The 23815-nt window shown below is 41.6% G+C and overlaps 1 protein-coding gene across 5 annotated transcripts; it reads left to right on the plus strand.

Annotated features, from left to right (window-relative positions):
* Positions 1–9041: 9041 nt before the first annotated feature.
* On the plus strand, positions 9042–21832 carry TEX36 (testis expressed 36). 5 transcript variants are annotated; one of them, XM_053312880.1, is made up of 4 exons: positions 9042–9172; positions 14242–14373; positions 19777–19854; positions 21334–21832. In XM_053312880.1, the coding sequence occupies exons 2-4, from the start codon at positions 14293–14295 to the stop codon at positions 21655–21657; spliced, it is 483 nt and encodes a 160-aa protein (XP_053168855.1). In that variant the 5' UTR covers positions 9042–9172; positions 14242–14292; the 3' UTR covers positions 21658–21832. The 5 variants fall into 5 exon arrangements, with proteins under 5 accessions (XP_053168855.1, XP_053168854.1, XP_053168852.1 ...); XM_053312879.1 differs by having other exon boundaries at positions 9045–9172; positions 14288–14373; XM_053312877.1 differs by having other exon boundaries at positions 9055–9210.
* The last annotated feature ends 1983 nt before the right edge of the window (positions 21833–23815 follow it).

Here is a 23815-nt window from a genome sequence, read left to right on the forward strand (position 1 = left end):
CCGCACCGCCTTCCTCTCCGACGACAGAGGGCAAGCTCGGGTGAAAACAACCGAACTCTCGCGAGAGCTGCTAAAAAAAACTTCGACTCTGTCCTCACAAAGCGGAGGGGCGGGAGGCGAAGTCTGGAGGCGGAGCCAGAGCCAAGAAGTGAGGATGGATGGTGCTCTGAATTACACGTTCTGAGGCTTTGCGCAAGAGTTGTGTGGCAGCGTCAGAATCTCCACTATTTCTCAGACAAGATAATGTGTTGCCAAGAGAAAGCCTGCATGGCGTGAATAAATTTTATTGTAGTACAGCAACTTGCTATAGTATACACAATCGAGCATCCTGCGTAGTGTAGTTGTCAGAGTGTCGAATTAAAACTGGGGAGGCATTGGATGGGAGACCTGCGCTCACAGACAAGCCCTGCTCAGTCATGATGAAGATCATTAGGTAACCTTGAGTGGGTCACCATCTGTCAGTGTAACGAAACCCACTGGAGTTTGGGCAGTTTAACTCACTCACCCCTGTTCCAGTGCAGTGTGTTGTAGTTCTCTCTGCTTCCAGAGAACTCACATTTGGGTCTGCTCTGAACCAACCTTTGGAGGATCCCTTCTGTCTCCACAGAGCAGGAGCCTGGCTTAGTTCAACCCTTCAGTTAAGTTTCCCTGTTTAGTAGCTCAACCAAGCAGTCAGCTGTGGGAAGCCACAACTCCAGAGCCTCTGATCAGCACACACAAGAGATGAGACCGTTTTCTCTAAAAGATTACTTTATTCATCTACAGGAACCAAGGTGGGTAGGGATGGGAAGCAGGTAGGCATTGGGAAAATAAAGCAAAAGTCATTTCTAACTCTTAACACATTCCAAAGTCTAAAGCAAAACACATATCTTGATGAAGAATGGTCCAGCCAGTAGATGGAAAAGTAGCTGACGGATGTGTAACAAAGGCAAAACACAACCTTTTAAAGAGTTTTTTTTAGGCAAAACACCTGAAAGGGCAGTGAGCTGCTTCCACCAATCAGAGGTATGCCACAAGGGCCCAGGTTGACAGCTCCTTAGTCAATGAGGTGAGATGCCCGGTTAGTAGAGGTGACTATGTGACCGACACCTGTCAAAGTTCAAAGAGTTTCCAGGGTAGATGAGGTGTGAAGTCTCATTTATCCTGTGCTGAACAGGAATAAGGGAGGGGTGACTGGCAGTGTCCAGTGTAAACCTCTGGCAAAAAGCAGCTACTGAGCTTTCTTTCTCCTCTCCTCTTGAACAAATCCTTTCTGCTTGTCTTTCTTATCTCTCAGATCTTCACCAATTCTCCCTCCAGAACTTTGGTCTTGTTTTTCCTCTGCCCTCAGAAATTCTCCCTTCAGATTTCAATTTCTACAGCAGATCCCAAGGACCAAAAACCTGTGTGTCCTCTCGCATCCCACCAGGGATAGTCACTCACAGGGTTACACAAACACTCACAGGGTTACACAAATCTTACATTTATGTTTTGGAGTTTCTGAAATAATCTGTGATGCAGCATGAGAAGCCTCTTTTAAGAAAAAGGCCTAGCAAGCTGTTAGAATAATGGCCATAGTTTTTACATTTCAGACCACTCTAGACCATCTGCATTTCCATTTCCCTTTTATTTTCATTCTTTAACCCTTTTCAGACATTATGTTGGACACTCATACAAATGTCCAGTGTACAAAGTGTACAGTGTACAAAGATACAGTAATTCGCATGTTATATTGAATACAGATACAACGGTACATTTCCTGTGTTTCATACATTTGAGAAACCTGTATCCACGTTCACTTTTTATGAGCACAGGTATAGTCAGTCACAAAAAACTTAAGTTGCACAGGTTCCGCAAATGCAATGTTGCTAGGCTGACATGCTCTTGCACAGTGTATCAGCCACTGTCTGAATAGGGCTTTACCAGTGGTGGCTGGTGAGGGCAGCATAGGGGGGCAGCGAGAAGTACCTTTAAAAATGTTGCTGACCATGTAAATGGTGCTGAGCATGAACAGAGACCAGGTGAGTGCCGTAGGTGGGGCAGGTGCCACGTGGGATGCCAGGTGGGACACTGCTGCTCTCCATGGCTTCCAGGTGTTGGCAGTATCACCGGTAAAAACTTTTAAAAGCACCTCTTGCCGCCCCCCACTCGTGCCACTCACTGGCCACCACTTTACTATGCACATGATGTGGCTCATTATCTATGGATCCCTTCTTCTTCGAGATTGTTTATTCAGTAAATCCAGCTTTAAATACCTAGTAACACAAAAACAGCCAATTGAATAATGGTATTATCCCCCTCAGCACAACAGTGGATAAAACATAGTCCAGTCAGTCACCAAAGCCTGCATAAAAAGCCAGGTCTTAATGAGATGGTGGAACAAAACTAAAGAAGGGGCCAGATAGGCTCCACTCAGAATAACATTCAATAATGTTATTTCCACAACTGAAAGGTTTCAGTACTCCCCTCAGTTCTCCCACTGAAATTAATGGGACAAGTAAACTTGTCTCATTAATTTCAATAAGACTGCTTATGAGTAGCTTAGTGTGGATATGAGCCAGTGACTGAAGTAGCCTGTCTCCCTAACTGTAACACTTTTTACTTATATATGTTGTACACACACATTTAAATGTTACAGTTAGAGAGACATGCTACTCCATTCACTTGCTTGCATCCAGGGGTGTAACTACCATTAGGCAAGGGGAGGCGGCTGCCTGGGGGCCCCCACGCCTCGAGGCCCCCCCCAGAGGCAAGTCACATGTGAAGTGAGTGTGTGTATAAGCAAGGGGCCCATCTTAAAATTTTGTCTCTGGGCCCACTCCAGCCTCGTTACGCCCCTGATCCAGATTAAGTTACCCATAGCCCTAAACAGCTTGGGACCAGGTTACCTGAGAGAGTACCTTGCCTCATATGTCCCAACTTGAACCTTAAGATCTTCAGAGGCCCTGCTCCGAGTGCCCCTGAGGTGAGGCAGGAGGCAAGGGTGAGCATCTTTTCAGTGGTGACACCCTGTTTATGGAATAGCCTTATTGGGGAGCAGTTTACACACAATTCAGGTTTTTCACTGTGCATTAGAGTGTAACCTGATTTATATCCAGGGTAAAAAAAATCTACTATTTGTGTAAGTTCTTCGGGACAACTTCAAGTTTGCAGTAAAGCCTCCCTGTAAACTTGCAGTAAAACCTGCTGTGTATAAAAGCCCCTGGTGAAGATCTTTCTGTTCACTCAGGCTTTTTAAAATTGATTTTTTAAAAAAGTTTTTAAAATGTTTTGTGGTTTGTATTTTTATTTTGTGTTGTTTGATGTGTTTTATGTCTTTTTATCAGATTTTTTTTAAAATGTTGTGTTGTGAGCCACCCAGAGAACAAGGTGTTATGGGGAGACTAACAAATAAAGTTTTTATTATTTCTTGTTTACAGAGTCAAACAGGTGTTATTGACTAGTTTGTTTTATCCAGACATTGAGTCCTTCCCAAGGACCTGGGATGGCTGGATTTTATTATCAATATTGTTATTATTATAGATATTGCCGCATAGGCTATTCTAAGTAAAGTTGCTTTTTGTAATTGGCTGATGGTGATTTCTGGGCCCCTATGTTTTGAGGTGCTCTTCAAAGTGTTTTGGAATTGCACCTAGGGCACCAATTACTACTGGGATTATCTTGGTCTTCTTCTGCCACAGCCTTTCAATTTCAATTTGTAGATCTTTGTATTTTGTTATTTTTTCCTATTTCTTTTTCTTCTGTTCCGCTATCACCTGGTATTACTTTGTTGATTATTTTAACTTGTTTTTCTTTCTTCTCGACTATAGTTATATCTGGTGTATTGTGTGGCAGATGTTTGTATGTAGTCGGAAGTCCCATAATATTTTTGCATCATCATTATTTATTATTATTGATTAAATGCCATAAAGTCGGTGTCAACTCTTAGCAACCACATAGATAGATTCTCTTCAGGATGATCTGTCTTCAACTTGGCCTTTAAGGTTTCTCTCAGTTGTGCATTCATTGCTGTTGTAATGAAGTCCATCCACCTTGCTGCTGGTCATCCTCTTCTTCTCTTTCCTTCAACTTTTCCCAGCATTAAGGACTTCTCAAGGGAACTGGGTTTTCGCATAATGTGTCCGAAATATGATAGTCTGAGCCTGGTCATTTGTGCCTTGAGTGAAAATTCTGGATTGATTTGTTCTGTTATCCATTTGTTTGTTTTCCTGGCTGTCCATGGTGTCCTCAAATGTCTTCTCCAACACCAAGGTTCAAAAGCGTCAATACTTTTTCTATCTTGCTTCTTCAAAGTCCAACTTTCGCATACATAGAGTGTCATGGGAAAAACCATTGTCCGAACGATTCTAATCTTTGTAGGTATAGACATGTCACATCATCTAAATATCTTTTCCAAGGCCTTCATTGCAACCCTACCAAGTGCTAGTCATTGGAGTATTTCTTGACTGCTGGATCCTTTACTGTTGATGGTTAATCCTAAAAGGCAGAGACTATTCACCATTTCAATGTCTTCATTATCAATTCTGAGGCTGGTTGCAGTACCCGTTGTCATTAGTTTAGTCTTCTTTACATTTAGTTGGAGTCCCATTTTTTCACTGTGCATTTTCACTTTCATTACTAGAGCTTGCAGATCATCTGCATTCTCAGGTATCAGAGTGGTGTCATCAGCTTAGTGCAGGTTATTGATGTTTCTTCCTCCAGCTTTAAAACCACACTCATTGTCTTCCAATCCAGTTTCTCTCAGTATATGTTCAGCATATAAGTTGAATAAATAAGAAAAAAGTATACAGCCTTGCCTTACTCCTTTGCCAATCTGGAACCAGTCTGTTTCACCATGTTCCGTCTGGACTGTACCTTCCTGTCCTGTGTATAGGTTTCTCATGAGAAAAATGAGATGTTCTGGGACACCCATTTTCCTAAGGACATGACACAATTCGACATGGTCGACGCAATCAAAGGCTTTTCTGTAGTCAATAAAGCACATATTGACTTCTTTTTGGTATTCTTTGGCTTTCTCAGTTATCTAGTGTGCATTGGCAATGATGTCTCTTGTTCCTCAGCCTTTTCTGAAACCAGCTTGAACATCCAGCATTTCCCTTTCCACATAGGGCATTGGATGATCCTGAGCATTATTTTGCTAGCATGTGAAATTAAAGATATTGTGTGATGGTTTGCGCAATATATTAAGTCTCCTTTCTTTGGTATGGGTATGTAGACTGACCTCTTCCAATCTGTTGGCCACTGTGTTATTCTCCAAATTTGCTGGCATAGTTTGGTTAGAGCCTTGCCTGATTCTTCTTCTGTTGCTTGTCATATTTCTGTAGCTATGCCATCAAATCCTGTAGCTTTCTGACTTGGAGTGCTGATGTAACTTCATCTTACCCTACTATAGGTTCTTGCAAGTAGGGAATATCTTCTAGAGTCTCTTGGATGTTGACGTCCCTGCTGTACAGATTTTCAGTATACTCCTTCCATCTCTGTTTGATCTTCTCTGAATCAGTTACTATCTGTCCTTTGGCATCCCTTAACATACCAATTCGCATTTGGAACCTCCTTCTGAGTTCAGAGATCTTTTGGAAAATTTGCCTTGCTTTTCCATGTCTGTTTCTATCCTCAAGGTCTTTACAGATGTCATTGTAATACTGTTCCTTGTCTCTTCTAACAGCTTTCTGAAATTTCCTATTAAGTTCCTTCCTGAAGTCTTTATCTTTCTTGACTTTGTCTTCTCTCCGCTTCTTGGCAATTTCCACCATCTGTTCTGACATCCATTTTGCTTTCTTCTGTTTCTTGGTCTTTGGTGGTCTCTGTTCACATTTGTCCTTAAAAATGTCTTTTATTTCATTCCACAGTTCCTCTGGTTCCCTGTCAATGAGGTTCAGAACTTCAAAGCGGTTCCAGATGTTTTCCTTGAAAATGGTGGGTACATTCTCAAGATCATACTGTGAAAGCTGGAAAGCTTTGTTTTTCTGCTTTAGCTTGACTTGGAACGTGCACATGAGCAGTTCATGATCTGTTTCATAATCGGCCCCCAGCCACATTTTTGCTGTTAGAACTGAGCTCTTCCACCTCCTTGCACCAATAATGTAATCAGTTTTATTTCTGTGTACTCTATCTGGTGAAGTCCATGTGTATAGGCGCCATTTTGGTTGTATGAAGAATGTTTTTTTTCCCCTGTGCTCAAGATAGAGTTCTTTATTTTCCAAATTTAATTTTTATTAATTTTAACAGTAGTAATATTATCATTCATTGCAAATACACACAAAAAGGTGGACTTCCCGCACACATCTCTTCGTGAATCATCAACTATAAAATTTACCCTTGCTATAATAATAATTCAAAACATAAATTCAAACCCTTACAAACATAGCTAATCTACCCAACCTGCAGTTTTTTACTAAATTTCAAACCCTGCTGTAAAGTCCATAGTAGGAAAGTAATTCTTTAGATACAACAAGAATGGTTTCCAATCTTCTTTAAAACATTCCAAGTTTTGGTCTCTTATTAGTGCTGTAAGTTTTGCCATCTCGGTTGTATGAAGAATGTATTAGCATTGAAGAGATCATTGGCATGGCAAAAACTAATAAGTCGTTCTCCTGCTTCATTTCTGTTTCCTAGGCCACACAGTCCGACTGTGTTTTCCTCTTTACCATTTCCAGCTCTGGCATTCTCGTCTCCAACTACCAGAAGCACATCTTGCTTTCATGTTCTGTCAATTTCAGACTGAACTTGAGCATAGAACTCATCAACTTCCTCTTCTTCTGCATCAGTTGTTGGGGCATAGACTTGAAGAACTGTCTTGTTAAGGGGTTGTCCACAAAATCTAATTGATATTAGTCAGTCACTGACCACACTGTACCCAAGTATCGTCATTGCTATATCCTTCCTGATTCTGAAAGCAACACTGTTCCTTCTTTGTTTCTCATGTCCTGAGTAGTAAACGGTATGATTTTCTGACTGAAAGTGTCCTATTCCAGTCCACTTGAGTTCACTGATGCCCAAGATATCAATCTGTAGTCAATTCATTTCATCTTTCACTGTGTAGAGCTTTCCCATATTCATGTTTCTTACGTTCCATGTTCCCATTGTAATTCTGTCTTTGTAGCTTTGGATTTTCTTTTCCCGCATGGCAACATCAGTCCAAAAGGCTTTAATCTAACCACGTCATAAACACCATTGGTACTCTGAGAGATCCTCAGCTCCTCCACAGTAGCATGTTGAGTGTCATCTGACCTGCCCCATCTGGCCCATCATCCACATCCAGCACTACATCGACAATCATTCTATTTTGTCTATCCATGTGGTTTTCTTGGTAAAATACAAGAGTGGTTTACCATTGCCTCCTCCCACGCAGTATGAAATGATTCCTTTGTCATTGTCACTGAAGTGATCATCCACCTCCAGCAGTTTCCTATATCACTGCTGCCCAGTATAGGTGCCTGCTTGCTTTAACTGGGCAGCTGAGATGACCTTCTCATAGTACCTGCCGGCATACTTTGCTCATCCATCCCAGGAACGCCCACCCCACCCCCGCCATGATGAGGCAGCATAGCAGGACTTGGAGGGTTCTATTAATTTCACTGGGAGTAACTCATGAGTAAGTTAGTCTGGATGTAAGCCAGTGACTGGAATAGCCTGTCTCATAGCTGTAACATTTAAATTTGTGACTCTCTCCCTCTGGGGTACCTGAGCTGAAGGTTTGCAACTGAAGTGGTACACTTGTTTTAAAAAGTGGGAACACCTTAGAGGGAGCGCCAAGTAGGGAAACCCTGGTCTCAGACAGGGTCAGATGGTCATGTGCAGTAGGAGCCTGACTGGTTGAAAAACCGCCTGAATATGGGAAGGTCCTTCACTGTAGAGCAAGCTTGCAACCCAAAGGAAGCCCAAGTTCCAAAGGACAAATAATGTTTTTTGGTCCATGAAGAGCCTCTGCCTATTCAAAGCCCTTTGAAATGCAATTAATCTCAGGAACTGTATCTTGGTAAGCAGATTGGGAACAATAGTGCCCTTTTGTTCTGTGACCATCATCTGTATAGGCACTGAAGTCCACATCCTTTCCAAGCCTCTGTCAACCAGACAGAGGAATGAACCTAAGAGTTTCCTTACCTTTGGGATTTACTCCCATCCAAATCCCCTATAAAGACAGCCTCCCATTCAGTCCTCAAAGTACTCAAGGTGTCTGGCCAGGACATGCCTAAGGTGTTTGGGGGGCATTGTTCTCTAAGCTTGCTGCCCTGTGGGAATCCAATGGCACATGGAGAGGAGAGCTGGTCTTGTGGTAGCAAGCATGACTTGTCCCCATAGCTAAGCAGGGTCTGCCCTGGTTGCATCCGAATGGGAGACTTGATGTGTGAGCACTGCAAGATATTCCCCTCAGGGGATGAAGCCGCTCTGGGAAGAACAGAAGGTCTCAAGTTCCCTCCCTGGCTTCTCCAAGATAGGGCTGAGAGAGATTCCTGCCTGCAACCTTGGAGAAGCCACTGCCAGTCTGTGAAGACAATACTGAGCTAGATAGACCAATGGTCTGACTCAGTATATGGCAGTTTCCTATGTTCCTTTGCTACCAACCACTACATCAGAGCTTCATCCAGCCAAGAATCTGCTTTGCTCTTCTCCTTGAACTTGGGGTGCACCTTGCATGGGATACTTATGTATTGCCTTGGCTGTTCTCAGCAACCAGAATCTTTGAGGAAAATCTCAGTGCCGGGCTTCCACAAAATTATTTTTTTCTGTTTTGACTGTCTGAGAGTTCCAAGAAAACCTGTAGAAAGTCCTTTGTGGCTGAAACTCTCCCCAAGTTGGTTTGCCACAAGCATAAGCACTCTAACCCCCAGACCTTGGGGCCCTGGTCCATGGCCTCCAAGTTCCGGAGGGCTCCAAATGTTCAGGGGGCCTCCTACAACCACCTCACGCCTGCCTGCTGCGACGAACCTACGAGTTTTGTTTGTGTGTTGAAAATCAAAGCTGCCACGCAGCCAAGGGGTGGCTGTCGGGGGGGGGGAATTAGCCGAGCAGTTGACCTCCTCCTCTCCCCGCTGGCGGTGGTGAGGGGGGAGCAGCCGCTGGGCACGTCCTCTCGGCCCAGTGGCTGTAGTGAAGTGTGAGGTGTGCATGCACTACTTCCAGTCACTTCTGGTCCAAGGAGCAGACTGGGCAGCAGGGAGGTACGCTGCCACCCCACCAGATCAGTTTTTCAGTGAGTGCTGGCGGGGGAAATGTGGCGGTGGGGGGGAGGTAAGTGCACCCTCCCCCACCCTTAAAGTTAGCCTTCAAACCATTCAAACTGCCTGGTGTTTGAACCTGTTCAGAGGCCCGTAAAAGGGCTTCCGAACAGGTTTGTACACATCCCTACACCCATTATTTTAAGGGTGTTCGTTTTGATTTTGGATTGAAACTGCCCGTTTCAATCACAAATCAATTCAAATCAAATCATTTTGCACATCTCAAGTTCACATGTGTCTGAGCAAGTGGGGTAACAACTCTCCAGAAGCTTCTTTGACTTAGCCCGAAGCCCAGATGGTTTCATATTAATTTTGGAAATAATACTAAATCAAGTCATATTGTAGTTCATTATTTCTGCATTTTCTCTCTCTATGCTATTCTTAATATTGTCAACAAAAGTTTCCAGAGCTGAAATACAGAGTTGTAGTTGTCAGTTCAGAATAGCAAGCTAATTTAGTTAGAAAGGAACATATTTCATACACTAATGAAAGTATATCGTATTCTGATTATAACTTCAACACTGTATGTAGCTTATGAAACACAATGTCATGAAGAATACAGTGAAAATATTCTGTCAAAACCATGATAGAAAGATATATATTTTATAGGGAGATTTTAAATATGCATGGGCTTCATGAGGAAAAAAGTAGGCTGGTAAAGGTTTACATTTGTTTGGAGAGCCAGTGTGTTGTCATGGCAAACAAGCTGGGTTTGAGTGTCGGAAACCCAGGTCCAAATTCTCATATTATGAAGCTCACTGAATGGCCTTGGATATCACATTCTCTCTGACTAACCTACCTCTTAGGGCAATTGTGAGACTAAAATGCTGCTTTCAGCTTTCTGAAAGAAGGGTGGGGAAGAAGAGCAGCAGAAAATAGCATAACACATTTGTGTTCATATACAGTATATGGATGCACTGGGAAGGCTTCGGTCAATCACAGATTAAGTTTTGATCCAGGAACTAACGAGGGGGGGGAGCTGCTCACAGAAGCATCTTGTACAGAGTAGCATTAGAATAGCAGACTCTCACAGAATTGCAACTAGACATGGAAATAGCATGGAACATGTAGGTTCTCATGATTCAGTGATCATAGTTATGCTGCCAACAGCATAGTACAGGGAGGAGAAGATATGTGCGCTCCCAAGGGTTCAATTGTGGTTGGTCAATGAGGGCAATTGGCATTGGCAATCTTAGATTTGAAGCATGCTGGTTGCTGTGGCAAGCAACCACAACTGAACCCTTTGGCTTAGACAAATTCGTGGAAAACAGGTCCATCAGTGGCTACGAGTCTGGTGGCTATAGGCCATGTCCAGCCACAGAGGCACGATGACTCTAAATACCAGTTGCAGGCAAGCAACAGCAAGAGAGAGGGCATGCCTTCACCTCTTGCTTGTTGGCTTTCTAGAGGCATAGGGTGGGCCACTGTGAAACAAGATGCTGAACCTGTTAGGCCTTGGGCTGTTCTTATGTAACCCTTGCACATGATCACCTTCACCTCCCAGACATTTGCACCATGGGACTGGGAATCAGGAGGGCATGAGCCTCCTCTTCCCTCCACCACCTGAGATTTGGCAGCATAACCACAATAGACTGATTGTGAAAACAGTACAACACAGCAGACGTCTTCTAATAACTCAGCAGTTTATTACTAAGAACTCACTGGAAAATACCAGTGCAAAAAGCCTGGCTTTCTCTCAAAGATGGGCTTTCCTCTCCATTATAAGGGCTGCGGGGAGGAATATTCCTCCTGGTCTTCACCATCAACAAGTTACTTCCCCATGTCTAAAACAGCTGGGAGAATACTTGTAGAAATCCAGTGTGGTGTGTAGTGGTTAGTGCTGGGCTAGGAGCTGGGACACCTACGTTCAAATCCGCATTCGGCCATGAAACCCGCAGGGTGACTCTGGGCCAGTTAACTTCGCTCACAAAATTGCTGTGAGGATAAACATAACCATGTATGGGCTCCTTGAAGAAGAGCAGGATATAACTGTAAAGATAAATATTTCCTGCTGGCCGTCAGTGGCGCAAAAACTAGATTTCCTCGGTCACAGGACTCACTGAACTTCCCTCGTGCACTATTTAAAGCCAATTCTATGCCCTAAAGCCAAAGGAGGCGTTCCCCTCTTCTTGAAAGAGAAGGTGACTGCAGCAGTCCCCTTTCCTTCAGCAGAGAGGAGCTTCCCGCCTTTTCGTTAAACGCAGGCAGGGAAGCCTACTGAGGGCGCCCGCCGCCCTTCCGACTGGCGCTAGGTGGCGCTCCCGAGCTCCGAAGCAAGAAAGCCGCGTGACCATGGCAACCAGAGCCGCCTCAGCATCATTGGGGAGCCGGGCCGGCACGCGGAGGAGCCCACCTCCACACGGAGGAGTCCATCCTCCTCTAGGGCTCCTTTGCGGAGCCGAGCCCTGCACGGCGGCGCGAATAATAGCCGGAGGCAGGGCGGTGGTTTGAGCAGAGAGTCATGCCTAAGGGGAGGCGGGCCAATCCCAGCACGGCCCGGGATGGCGCCTGGGTAAGGCCGCGACCCGCAAAAGAACTGTGCTGAGGGAGGCGTCCTCTGCGCCTTTGTACTGGCGGTAGTGTCGGGCTCTGCTCATGGCTTTGGCAATGGCAACGGAGGAAGAGAGCGAGAGAGCCTAACCCGAACTGGGGAGACGGACTAGAGAGCGGGCGTTTCCACTTTACGGGTGGAGTTGCGGGGGTGGTGGTGTGGTCGTTACTGGAGAAAGTGTTGTCTTGCTCTTTCTGAATGGTATACAGCACTATACAGTATCAGTTCTGTTACTCTGGGTAGGAGAACAATCATCGACCCCGTCCCCAGTCCGTTCCCTGTATTCTCAAAAGTGGGTCAAATTCCAAAGAGTTGACCATCTGCCGCAGCGAAAGCGAAGACTCGAAACTCCTTGGGTTGTTTGTTTTTGTTTTTACCACCCCCGCCCCTTACATACATGGATTCGAACTATCTCTTCACACTAACAGCTACCACCACCAATTTCATATCCATAGTCAATTACTAGTGTAGATGAAAATCCATGCTGTACCCATTTAACTGTAGAAGCGTGTGAGGGAAGAAATCTACACTTTCACCACTGGGATTGTGATTTTGACAGAGTATCGAAAGGAAATGGACTGAATTAACTGATCTTGAAGAAAATGCACCTTTCCTGATTCTTGAAGCGTATGGCCAAGTTGTCCGTAGAGCACCTGTTAACATATTCTAATAATTTGTTTTAATAACTGTTTTATGTGATTGTTTTTATTGTTTGTGGATTTTAATTTGTGACTTTTTATATTGTTTTTAATTTTGTACACTGCCTAGAGATGTACATATCAGGCAGTATAAAAATATGATAAATAAACAACACATCTGTCCTGAATTTGTGGCATTTGCCCTGATTGTCAGGGAATGATCATGATTTAATCATTCTGTAAGTATATTCCCAACATCAATGAATGTAGATTAGATACCCCTGAATATCTTTTCATCATCCTGATGTATACACTGTGAGAATGGCAAAAGACTGGACTTTCTCCACCTTTTCAAGGCATTTTTATGATTGGACTTTAAATAGAATCAAGGAGTGGTAGTCAATTTAGATTTTTAAACTTGGAATATAAGGATTTGTTAGAGGATTATTTACTACAGTAGTGACAACAGATCAGTGCAAGGTAAAATAGGAACTATGCCCAAAGACACACCCACCCACCGTCAAAAGAATTGTTACTTTGTGTAAATGGTGATTGTGAAGTTTATAATGGTATATTAGAAACACCTATATATCCAGCAATCAATAATTCTCAATATTATGTTTATATTATTACATTCTTGATTGGCTTTGTTTATATTATTACATTCTTAATTGGCTTTATTAACAAAGTGTTCAAATTTCATATACAAAACAATCCAAAGCAAGCCTTTCTCTGGGTACATTTTTAGTATTTTTCTTCCCACACCCCAGATGACTACTATGAACATTCTCCTTTTTGTACTATAGTTAAATTGCTCTCCCTCCCCCCACCCCGCCTGTCCTATTTGCCAAGAAAATGCTTCATTACCTTTTTCTCTACTGGCAGTAATACAATGGACAGAAGCAGAAACTGCTACTGTTATGAAATTCTGCAGAGGCAGTACAATTTTTTTTTTAAAGAGAATACCTTCTTTGCTATGAACCACACTACCCATTGAGATCACCTGGAGAGGTTCATCTGCAGTTTCCACCGGCTCATCTGGTGGCTACTCAGGGTGGGATGGGCCTTCTCCATTGCTGCCCTGAGGCTTTGGAACACACTTCATGCTGAAATAAGAGCCTCCCCATCTCTTACAACTTTTTAGAAGGCAGTCAAGACACATTTGTTCACCCAGGCTTTTAATTAGATAGGTTTTAATTGTGTTTTTAATAGTTTTAACATTTTAAATTTTAATTGTTATGTTTTAATCTTTTTATCTATTGTTTTTATTGGTTTGTTGTACACTGCCCAGAGACTTGTGTTTTGGGCAGTATACAAATGTGTTAAATAAATAAATAAATAGATGCACACAGCTTTAGCACAAATTCTTTGGTTTGCAGCTGGTAAGGGCCTGATCTTATAATATGCTGAGGATGTCCTGCACAGGGGCTTTATGTCCTTACCTTCAGGATCTTTCCAGAAAGTTGTGAACTCTGCAACTACATTAAAAAAACCTTGTAAAGGCCTTGTAAAATATGGGCTGAACCTTGTAAAGAACCTTCCATTGTACTATTCCCAGAATTTCCACTCTGCCAATTAAACATGATGTTTGGAATTTATTATGACATTCCTTGTGAATTCTATCCTGTTCATCCACTTGATTATTTCATCTACATTCCACATCAGTTTTGGAAGTAAGAAATATTTTGTATTCATTTTTGTTGTTTAAGAAACTCAAAGAAACAAGTGGGAGACTGCTTTTAAATGAAACCTCTAGGTGTTGCTGTAATACAAATAATAAAAGATAGTCTCAATAAATTTTTTAGATATTGAGTTATGTTTTCTTTTTATCATCATCATTTTTTATGTTTCACAGTTCACACAATGTGAAAAGCTGCAAATATATCCTGAATCTCTTACAGCCACTATGCAAAAACAGATACTAAATCCAGAAGCTACTCGTCAGGTTGACAGCAGATTGCCACTGATGTACAAACTTCGGGAAAAGGTAAGTAAATATTCACAAGTGCCAGATTATATTACAGTCTTGTATCCTTGTGTGCAAATTCTAAACTTACGTATAATTTTAAAAATTCTCAAGCGAAGTTTATACCTATAGCATTTAGGAAATCAAGTCATTAAAAATTGGCATTCAATTGTGGTTCAAGTTCATCAGAATGTTTTCGTTCTCTGGTTCAGTTTCAGTTTAGATAACAGCTTTAAAAAGTGGCTTGGTTACTGGCTCAGAAACTGAATTGGTTATATACACGTATCATTTTTTTTAAAAAACCTACAATCGTTCCTGTTCTTAAAGCATTGCTGTGTCACAAATTAAAAAGCCGCTTGTGTGTGTAGGGGAGTCCTAGGTGGGATGAAGCAGTGCTCTAGGTGGGCCAATGCACCTGGCCTAGATGCAATGCACCAGACCACAGTGCCACCATGCCTTGGGTGGTGGGGGGACCCTATAACCAAAATCTAATAGGCAGGAAATCATAAATTTGGTAAAGGGAAACTAATAACATAAATATAGTCTTGTTTAAATATGTGCTGAGCAGATTGCCTAAAGTTTTGTATGTGATCAATGGCCCTCTGTCAATCTCTGGTACAGAGGAACAAGAAGAAAGCATAGCACATTGAATATGTCAATCCAGATAACTTACAACCAGCGTCCAGCCAAGGTTTTAAGCACAAGGATGTATGGCTGTATCATCTTGTCTTTTTCACCAATCAGGCTAGCTCTTTTCTGAATTTGTATATGCTGGAGCTGCGTTCACATGAAAATAAGTAAACAGCATTCGTTACTTCTATAAGTGTTTTTAATTTAGAAAGCAATACCAGTGTTTTGCATAAATCTTTTAAGGTCAAAAATATAAAGGGCAAGATCCAGAATAAGTTAGTCATGTCTAAGTCCCATTGAAATTAATAGGAATTAAGCTAGTCATGACTTATGGACCTCATTTATTTCAATGGTGCTTAGTCATGACTAACTTAGTCTGGATCTTGCTCCCTATCGCCCCACCCCCACCCCTGCGAACAGTGATTTAGTCAAGTCATGAGGATGCATCCCAAAGGTCTTGACCAGTGTTCCCTCTAGCAGGGATTCCCAGCTGTTGTTCACTACAACTCCCAGCATCCCTAGCTGCAATGGCCTTTGGGAGTTGTAGTCAACAACATCTGGGAATCTCTGTTAGAGGGAACACTGGTGTTGACTTTGTTTTCTTACAGTTTCCACACCTACACCGTAGCTATAGAAACTATACAGCTCTACTCTATTTGGAAAAAAGTAATTTTTATTTTTGATCTATGGCATGTTAAATCATATTGCCAGTGTGGTGTAGTGGTTAGAGTGCTGGACTAGGACCAGGGAGACCTGAGTTCAAATCCCCATTCAGCCATGATACTAGCTGGGTGACTCTGGGCCAGTCACTTCTCTCTCAGCCTAACCTACTTCGCAGGGTTGTTGTGAGGAGAAACCTAAGTATGTAGTACACCGCTCTGGGCTCCTTGGAGGAAGAGCGGAATATAAAATGTAAAAAATAAATAAAAATAAAATAAATATTGGATATTGTTTTATGCTGGTATTTTGCTGAGCTCACAGTAATTGCAAGCCAACTTTAGCAACAATGAGGAGTAGGTCAGGAGGCTAAAGGTGTGTGTCAGAGTGAGTGAGAGAGAGTGAGTGTGTGTATTGGGATTTTTTGTAAACCATCTGTCATTTGAGCCACATTAAAAGAGGTTATTAAATTATTAGCTGTTATGGTCTGCTCTGCATTGAATTAGTATGACATCTATTTATTGTATACTGTTTTCATTATTGATAAATGTCCTTGGAATGTATGTATGGCCCATCAAAAATAATCATACTACATCATAAAACAGGTGTGTCAGAATCAGTGAGATGCCATTAGGTGGTATATGATGTCATAAAAAACACAGTGTGAGAGAATTTGCTTTACTTCAACAATTTTTGAATAACTGCTGGAGAAGTCTTTACTTCAGTTTAAAAGGAACTGAAAGCTGACTGTGAGCAACAGCTGATTGTCTCTAATCTCTCCCTGTGAGAGAATACTCTAGCTGTGAGATTAATTAACTTGCTTAGAGGTAACACAACAGTATTTCCTTACTTGTATCTCATTGCTCACACTTTTGTTGCAGTCTCAAAAGTGGTTTAAATGGTTGAACAGTTTAAACTGATTGAATCCAAAGAACTGTGGATCAAGTTTCATGTTGGGTGGCAGGGGGATTAAACGTGTGTTTCTTAAACAGCAGCCCCCTACCATGCCATATGGCAAACACCTTTTTTTTAGCTGACAGGACTTTTAAAAGTAATTACAAATTTTGTTATTTTACATGGAGGTCTGATGTTCAAAGAAAAAAGTTTTTTTAAAAAATTCCCCTGGGCATGCCCAAGTCTTGGGGATGGTTAAAGAAGCTCTTTGGATCCTGACATTTCCCCATAATGTCCTTTGGGCCTGTTCTTACAACCAAAAGCTGGGTAGGATGAGTGTCCAGCCAGGATCCCAGACCCGTGCATACTCCCAGAATCCGTCATGTGTCAGCAAAAATCAAGGTAGGAGAACAGGAAAGTGATCATATGGTAGCTTCAATCTGGGTAGGACAGCATGGGGCATGCTTTTCCTCCACCCTTGATACAGTGCTGGGTAAACGATGTTGGCTGGCTGATCCTCCTACCTGGATTTTTGCCAACATATGACTGGTTTTCAGGAGCACGCAGAAATCTGAGATCCTGGATGGATGCTCCTCCTGCCCAGCTTTGGGTTGTGAGAATGGGCTTTTTAAGTAAACCCTTTAGTCATGAGTTATGCATTATGAGCCTGCATTTCACAGGATCTAAAAAATTCACTTTAATTTTTGAAAAATGCAGTGGTCTAACCTTCAGGGCTATGGACAAAGGTGTGAAAAACATTTAGAAATGTTAGTGGTAGAACATCTGAGAACATAAAAAATTAGGATTCTCTTTACTATTTCCTCATAGCCCTCAGTCTTCTTGTTTCTGTCCTTATAATCAATTACACTAACTTTACTCATGTTTTCCAACCTTCTTGTCTATCAATTCAAATTCTTGCTAAAAAAACCAAACCCAAATCAAATAAAAAAGAATCGAAGTTCACCAAAAATCTACATTCAGCTATTTCAGTTATAGTATGTGACTTATACTATTCAGTTATGATGGGTTTTTTTTTTTAAACTATCAGAATAAATAACACAGAGAAAGTAAATTATTCCATGGGTGGGCTCTATATTAATGGATAGATGCAGGCATCAGGTCTGCAAAACTATTCTGAGGATTATATACTCTCAACTTTCATTTTTAAAGAAAGTAATGATCTAGCTTTCATTATTTTGGAAAGCAGCCTGTTTTTAACCTGAAAAATAGAAGGCACAGAATGCTCACATATTAATTCTAATTTCAGATCTTAATTCTAATTTCAGATCTCATTATTTTTAAGTCTGTCTTGTAATTTTGAGGCCATTTCCCATGATTCCAATCATTTGAGTATAGCAGTGTTAGGCTAGTCACCTCAGCTGATGGAATACATTTTATCAAATTTTCTGACTTACCTTGAATTTATTTTAAAACATGAAACCAGATGCAGGGTAAAAAATACCTTAAGTTGAGAGGCTTTCATTTAGGCTTGAAGGCAGGCTTTCTCAGTCAAATACTGGGTGGGTTTACATAACTGCCTGTAAATAATTACAAAGTAGGTCTGAGAGGAACCAAAGGTTGCAGGGAGTGTGCAGTCCCATGGGACATGACATCTCTTAACTAGCCCAGGTCCAGTTCCCAATCCCAGTTACCCACTTCTGCCTTATATTTTACCAATTTTGTTCAAGCTAGCTTCAAAGCCTGGTTTCAGGTGGGTGCAGTAAGTTGGTAAAATCAAAGGCTGAAGTGGGTAACCAGGATTAGGAACCAAATTTGGATGGGTTCAGATGTCGTGCCCAAGAAGAATGTGCACTCCTCACAACCACCAGTTCCTGTCATACCTACTTTGTAAGTACTGTCAGGCAGGCAAGTAGTCAGCCTAAAAGTTTAGGGGTGGTACCAAAAATTTGGGGGGCGGGGTGAGCTTATCTGGCTCCTGTCACTTTGAAGTGCAAGAATCATTCAGTTTTGTATAAAGTATTTGGAAAAAAAATTAGGGGGGCAGCCCCAACCTAGCCCCCACTCCAGCTATGGGTCTGTGGATTTGTCTCCAATGGGAGGGAATTAACTTATTTCACCTCTTGCGTTGACTTAACATCATGCTGCCAGCATGGACAGGGTTGACTTTTGAGCAAACACCAGGTTTCCACTGCTTCATTGCTGTTCTATTTAATTTCTACCTTTGCACTAGTAGTGAACTGTCTGTGTAGGAGTCATATAATGACATTAACACTAGTACAATGGTAACACTATATCAATCTATTACGCCAGTGAAAAATGTTGTTCTGCCTGCATAAGGAATTTAGTAGTAATGCTGTCCTCACCTAGGGAGCATAACTTGACGATGGACTCATACTTCTAATATTTAATAAACAGTGCAATGTATTAGTTACTTAAAACATTGTATTAATTACTTAATACAAACTAGCTGTGATTCTCCAGTTCATGATACAATTTGAAGGATACAATTCCATGATACAATTTCTAGCATTTGGGCTAGAAATTGTATTTACTGACTTGTTCTGAACTTATGTTTTTGGATTTTAAAAAATTAAGGATTGTAAATTTTTTTGGTGGTAATTTTAAGGATTGTTTTGCATTGGGGGGGTGACTGGCTCTTTAGTCCCCTCTAATTCTATAGTTCTAAATTGAGACTCTTATATTGAAAATATCTAATTTGTTAGCTTTCGTTTCATTGGATCATAGAACATCTTTAGAGATTGCTTTTTCTGGCAGTTGCTTATTATGACAGATCAGAAATTGGAAACTAAAAATAATAAAATTTAACATGTATACACATGCTTGCTAGATTTGGGCCTTAGCCATTTTAAATATATAGTCTGTAATTTGATATAATATACAGCATCTTCTCAGTGGGTGGCACTGAGCTCATGAATCTCATTGATGCAATTATGATTCCTTTTGAAGTCCAGCTTTTATTAGCTGTAGACTCGGTAGTGAGCCACTAAAAGTAATCTTGATATTTTGTGTGATGATTTGTGCCCATATATACAAGAGTTTCTCTCATTTGAAAGTCTGTGTGCTTGTGTAATTATGTAGATGACTGGAAGAGTTTAAATTATCTTATGAATTTGGAGTAAAATATAGACAGTCTGCATTTTGTGCTACAGAAAACCCATGGTATACAAATGCTTCTATTAATGTTTTGTTGGATTCTGTAGAAAGTGAAGGCTATTATATATCTACAACAGACAGCCATATTTTCCTTAATTCTCTTTTCAGAAACCAGTAAATACATTTCCATTTTCAATCCATGACAATAGACATTGCTTACTGAATGTAGGAGAATACTTAGATTCTGTAAGTATTCCATTTTACGCATTCTTTTAATTTTTTTTGAAAAATAAATTGCTTCTTGTTGGTTCCTTCCTCAAAGATTCATTTAATCTCATACAAATGACCAATTTTGTTCTCCCTTTTGTAGTAGCCCCCTTGCAGATTATATCAGAATGGAGTGAAAAAAGAATAGAAAGCATCCTTCTCTGGCCTGCCCTCCTTCCTCACCAGCACAGACACTGCCCTTTTCCCATTTGCTGCCTGCCCTGTGAGAGCAGAGCTGGTCTTGTGGTAGCAAGCATGACTTGTCCCCTTAGCTAAGCAGGGTCTGCCCTGGTTGCATATGAAAGGGAGACTAGAAGTGTGAGCACTATAAGATATTCCCCTCGGGGGTTGGAGCCTCTCTGGGAAGAGCAGAAGGTTTCAGGTTTCCTCTCTGGCTTCTTCAAGATAGGGCTGAGAGAGATTCCTGCCTGCAACCTTGGAGAAGCTGCTGCCAGTGTGTGAAGACAATACTGAGCTAGATGGACCAATGGTCTGACTCGGTATATGGCAGTTTCCTGTGTTCCTGTGGGTTGTGCCATAGTGGCAGTGTGGAGTGTGTATCCAGTGGTAGCAAACACTTTGCCAACTGACCTTTTGTCACTTCTGGGATACTGTTTGATGATGGAAGGGAGAGAGGTCACAAGAGAGAGTGCAGTGGCATCGCAGCAGCTACAAGAGTCCAGCCAGTGAAGGAGCTGCTGCCACCTTGTCCACTGATAAGGCAGCATGGAGTGTGTGTATACAGCAGTGGCAGCCCCTTTACCAGATGGTCTCTTGTTGCTGCTGTGATGCTGTGTGCTCTCTCTTACTCCAGCACCACTCAAACTGTGGTGTTGGAGGAGCAGCAGCGATAGGCTCATGCAGGCTTAGCGTATGTGTGACGGCCATGTACGTGCTGACGCCATATTCAGCACTTCATGTGCGTGCTGACGCCATGTTAGGGAACAATGCTGCAGCTGCACATGGCCTTTGCAGTGCAGTGGACCTACTTACCTGCTTTTAAAGGGAACTTCTCCCCATCCTGCCTGCATGAGCTATTTGTGCCCATCCCTATTCTATGCAGCAAGTACACTGCTTCTTAACCAGCCTGAAGCAATGTGCAGAAATATGCATCAAGAAGCCAAAGCAAACTGCATTCTCACAAGCTGAAAAAGTGTGTCATTGCCTGCTTACCTGCTCTCTGCCCCGCTGAACTGGTTTGGCTGTGGGCACCTGAGTCAGTTGGGCACTTCCCAAAGGAGGCACCAAACCGGTTCATGCATAGAACCTGCTTTATAGAAGATGAGAATAAAATCTTCCAAAAAATAATTGCTTACAGACTATTAGTAAAGGTGCTCTCCCAGTTATTTTAATACTGCCTTTTTCCATTGTTCTGTTTCATAGTAGAGAATGTTATTAGCTACTTTAAAAAGAAAAGAAAGAATCATCCTGAAATATATGTTTTCTAACTTCTTCTAGGGGCTAGGACTAAGGAAATTTCAACGAGAAAAGTGTCAACACTATTCGCAAAACATCCTTTTTTTGGCCCATGAACCTTTTCCAAGCAGTACTAGTAATCGTACCATTTATCAAACTTCATTTGTCCAGTATCCAAATACTGAGCAGCCCTTTCTGGGACGATTTCCCAGAAGTCACATAGAGAGGTCCATTGCTTTGACTCCTGCTGATAAGAATGATTGTATGTGGTTTTCAAAATTCTATGCTAGTCCTAATCATTTAGTTCCTGGTGAGCCTGATAGAAGTTCTCTCTCTGAGCCTAAGCAACTTTTACCTGCTGTATAGGCAACAGAATAAATGTCCATGTAAAATGGATACTAAAGCATATTCCAGACTGGATTTATAATAGGCTTTTTAAGATTAGCAAATATTACCTTAATGCTTATTCCTCTCTCCCCCCACCCCCCTGATATGAAATTATTTTAAGAATCTACATGGCATTAAAGTAATATGAATTGGATGAGTGGTTGCATGGTACATCTGGACCAGAATTCAAGGAAAATAGAAATGGAAAGACACTGTTCGATCAATCACTCTTAGAGCTAATCATAAGCTTGGAAGAAGTGAGAAGCATATTGATGTCCTTCTTGCTGTAACACTTCCCCAGTCTACCCACATACAAAGCTATGTGTTTGGGTTGGGTAGCCAGGCCTCATCTGTTAACACATGGTTTCCAGATATTTAGCTGTGGAGACCTACCAATGAAATTTTGCGTCTTTTCCATGAGCAGAAAGAACTTAACCTTAACATTGCCAGGCATCCCTTATTTTACAGGAATATCCTTTATTATAGAATGTGAAAATGGTACAGATGGATGTCATATTGCAGAATATCCTATATCTGTAGCACTTTACAAGATATATACCAAATATCCAGAGCATTTTTATTTTTGACAGTTTTGGCCTGGCAGCTCTACATTAACCAATTCTGCTGACTGACTGCCGCTTGGTATCATCTAGCCCCTGGTGGCGCAGTGGTAAAACTGCCGCCCTGTAACCAGAAGGTTGCAAGTTCGATCCTGACCAAGGGGCTCAAGGTTGACTCAGCCTTCCATCCTTCCGAGGTCGGTAAAATGAGTACCCAGAATGTTGGGGGCAATATGCTAAATCATTGTAAACCGCTTAGAGAGCTTCGGCTATAGAGCGGTATATAAATGTAAGTGCTATTGCTATCTACCCACAACACTCTGGAAATGATTAGTAGGTCATAGCCTGCTGTTTGGAAATCATTGCCTTCATCGCTAGTTGCCAGTGCTGCCTAGATTGCACACAGAAGAATCCTTCTTAGCACAGTGCAGTAGTTTTCTTGTTCAGGCATGCAGCCATTATCCAGCATTCACTTGGTTTAGGATTTCACACCTTTAGCCAAATCCTAAGGAGGGGTGCATCAACAATCACAGAAGGTCAACATCCACGGTCATAGAAATATATCAGAACATAGTTTCATTACATTGGTATCAGATGGATACATCTTTATTATCTGAATCCCAGTTAATATATTGTGCTTTCACTGCTTTGTAAAGATGGACCAAGAGATACTGTAAATAGTATGATAGCTTCTTCTTCTCCAATCCATAGAATTTTTTCTCCCACCAATACACAGTGGAAATGTCATGTCAAAATAAGTTATTGTGGACAGCTTCCAAAATAATTTAGTACATTTCTTCAGAAAACACTGAAATAATGATGATGATGATTTTATTTGTAAAGGGCCCCCCTGTGGAGATGCTTGGGGTGCTGCTACATAACATTTTGAAACACAAAACAATTAACGACATCATTAAACAGTAGCAAAGCCAAGAGCATGGCATCATTAAAAGAAAGTGATTTCTTATTTCAGGGCAAATAGAGGCAGCCTGTCTGTTGTAGAATCAAAATTTCCACAGCATTAGCCAACAATTTCATCCCCAAGCAGATTCCAAACCAAAGTGCACGCCAATCACATAATGTGTGAAGTACCCCATGCTGTTTGGCATACTCAAGAGGGCAATCTTGGTCCTCCTACAGAGGGAAGAAATGCATTTTTGCTACATTCGTAATGTTTATCTGAGGTTTAATGTTACAAGTGAATATAGCAAAATGTACTTCTCTATGCTTTTCAGCAGCCAGAAAAGAGTCCAGATTTGTTAACTCTGTCTAGGTCTCTCTAATCCAGGTTTCTTACACAATTCCTCAATCCGATCCATTTAAATTTTTGTGGATTTCCGAGATCAGATTTTAAATCTCCTTACATTGAAAAGTAATTTGAGTTTTGGTCTTTGGAACTGATAAGTTCCCCATCCTGATTTTGCAAAAGAGCAGGAGGACCACAGACACTAGCATGGTATATGCCTAGGTGGCCAGATTTGGCTTTAAAAAAGCCAAATTCTGTCTTACGGCCCATTTGACCCACAAGTATACCCCTTAGGTTCTGGCAACTCTGGACTATGCTACTATAGCATGGT

The sequence above is a fragment of the Hemicordylus capensis genome, chromosome 3, assembly GCF_027244095.1.
Source record: "Hemicordylus capensis ecotype Gifberg chromosome 3, rHemCap1.1.pri, whole genome shotgun sequence".
In the NCBI taxonomy this organism is placed as follows: Eukaryota; Metazoa; Chordata; class Lepidosauria; order Squamata; family Cordylidae; genus Hemicordylus; species Hemicordylus capensis.

Excerpts from the sequence above, each read along its gene's own strand:
- TEX36 (XM_053312877.1), top strand. The coding sequence starts at position 9,088 with ATGCACTACTTCCAGTCACTTCTGGTCCAAGGAGCAGACTGGGCAGCA. Across the intron at positions 9,211-14,241 it reads AATGTGGCGGTGGGGGGGAG|TTCACACAATGTGAAAAGCT; the intron begins GTAAGTGCACCC and ends TATGTTTCACAG. Across the intron at positions 14,374-19,776 it reads TGTACAAACTTCGGGAAAAG|AAACCAGTAAATACATTTCC; the intron begins GTAAGTAAATAT and ends TTCTCTTTTCAG.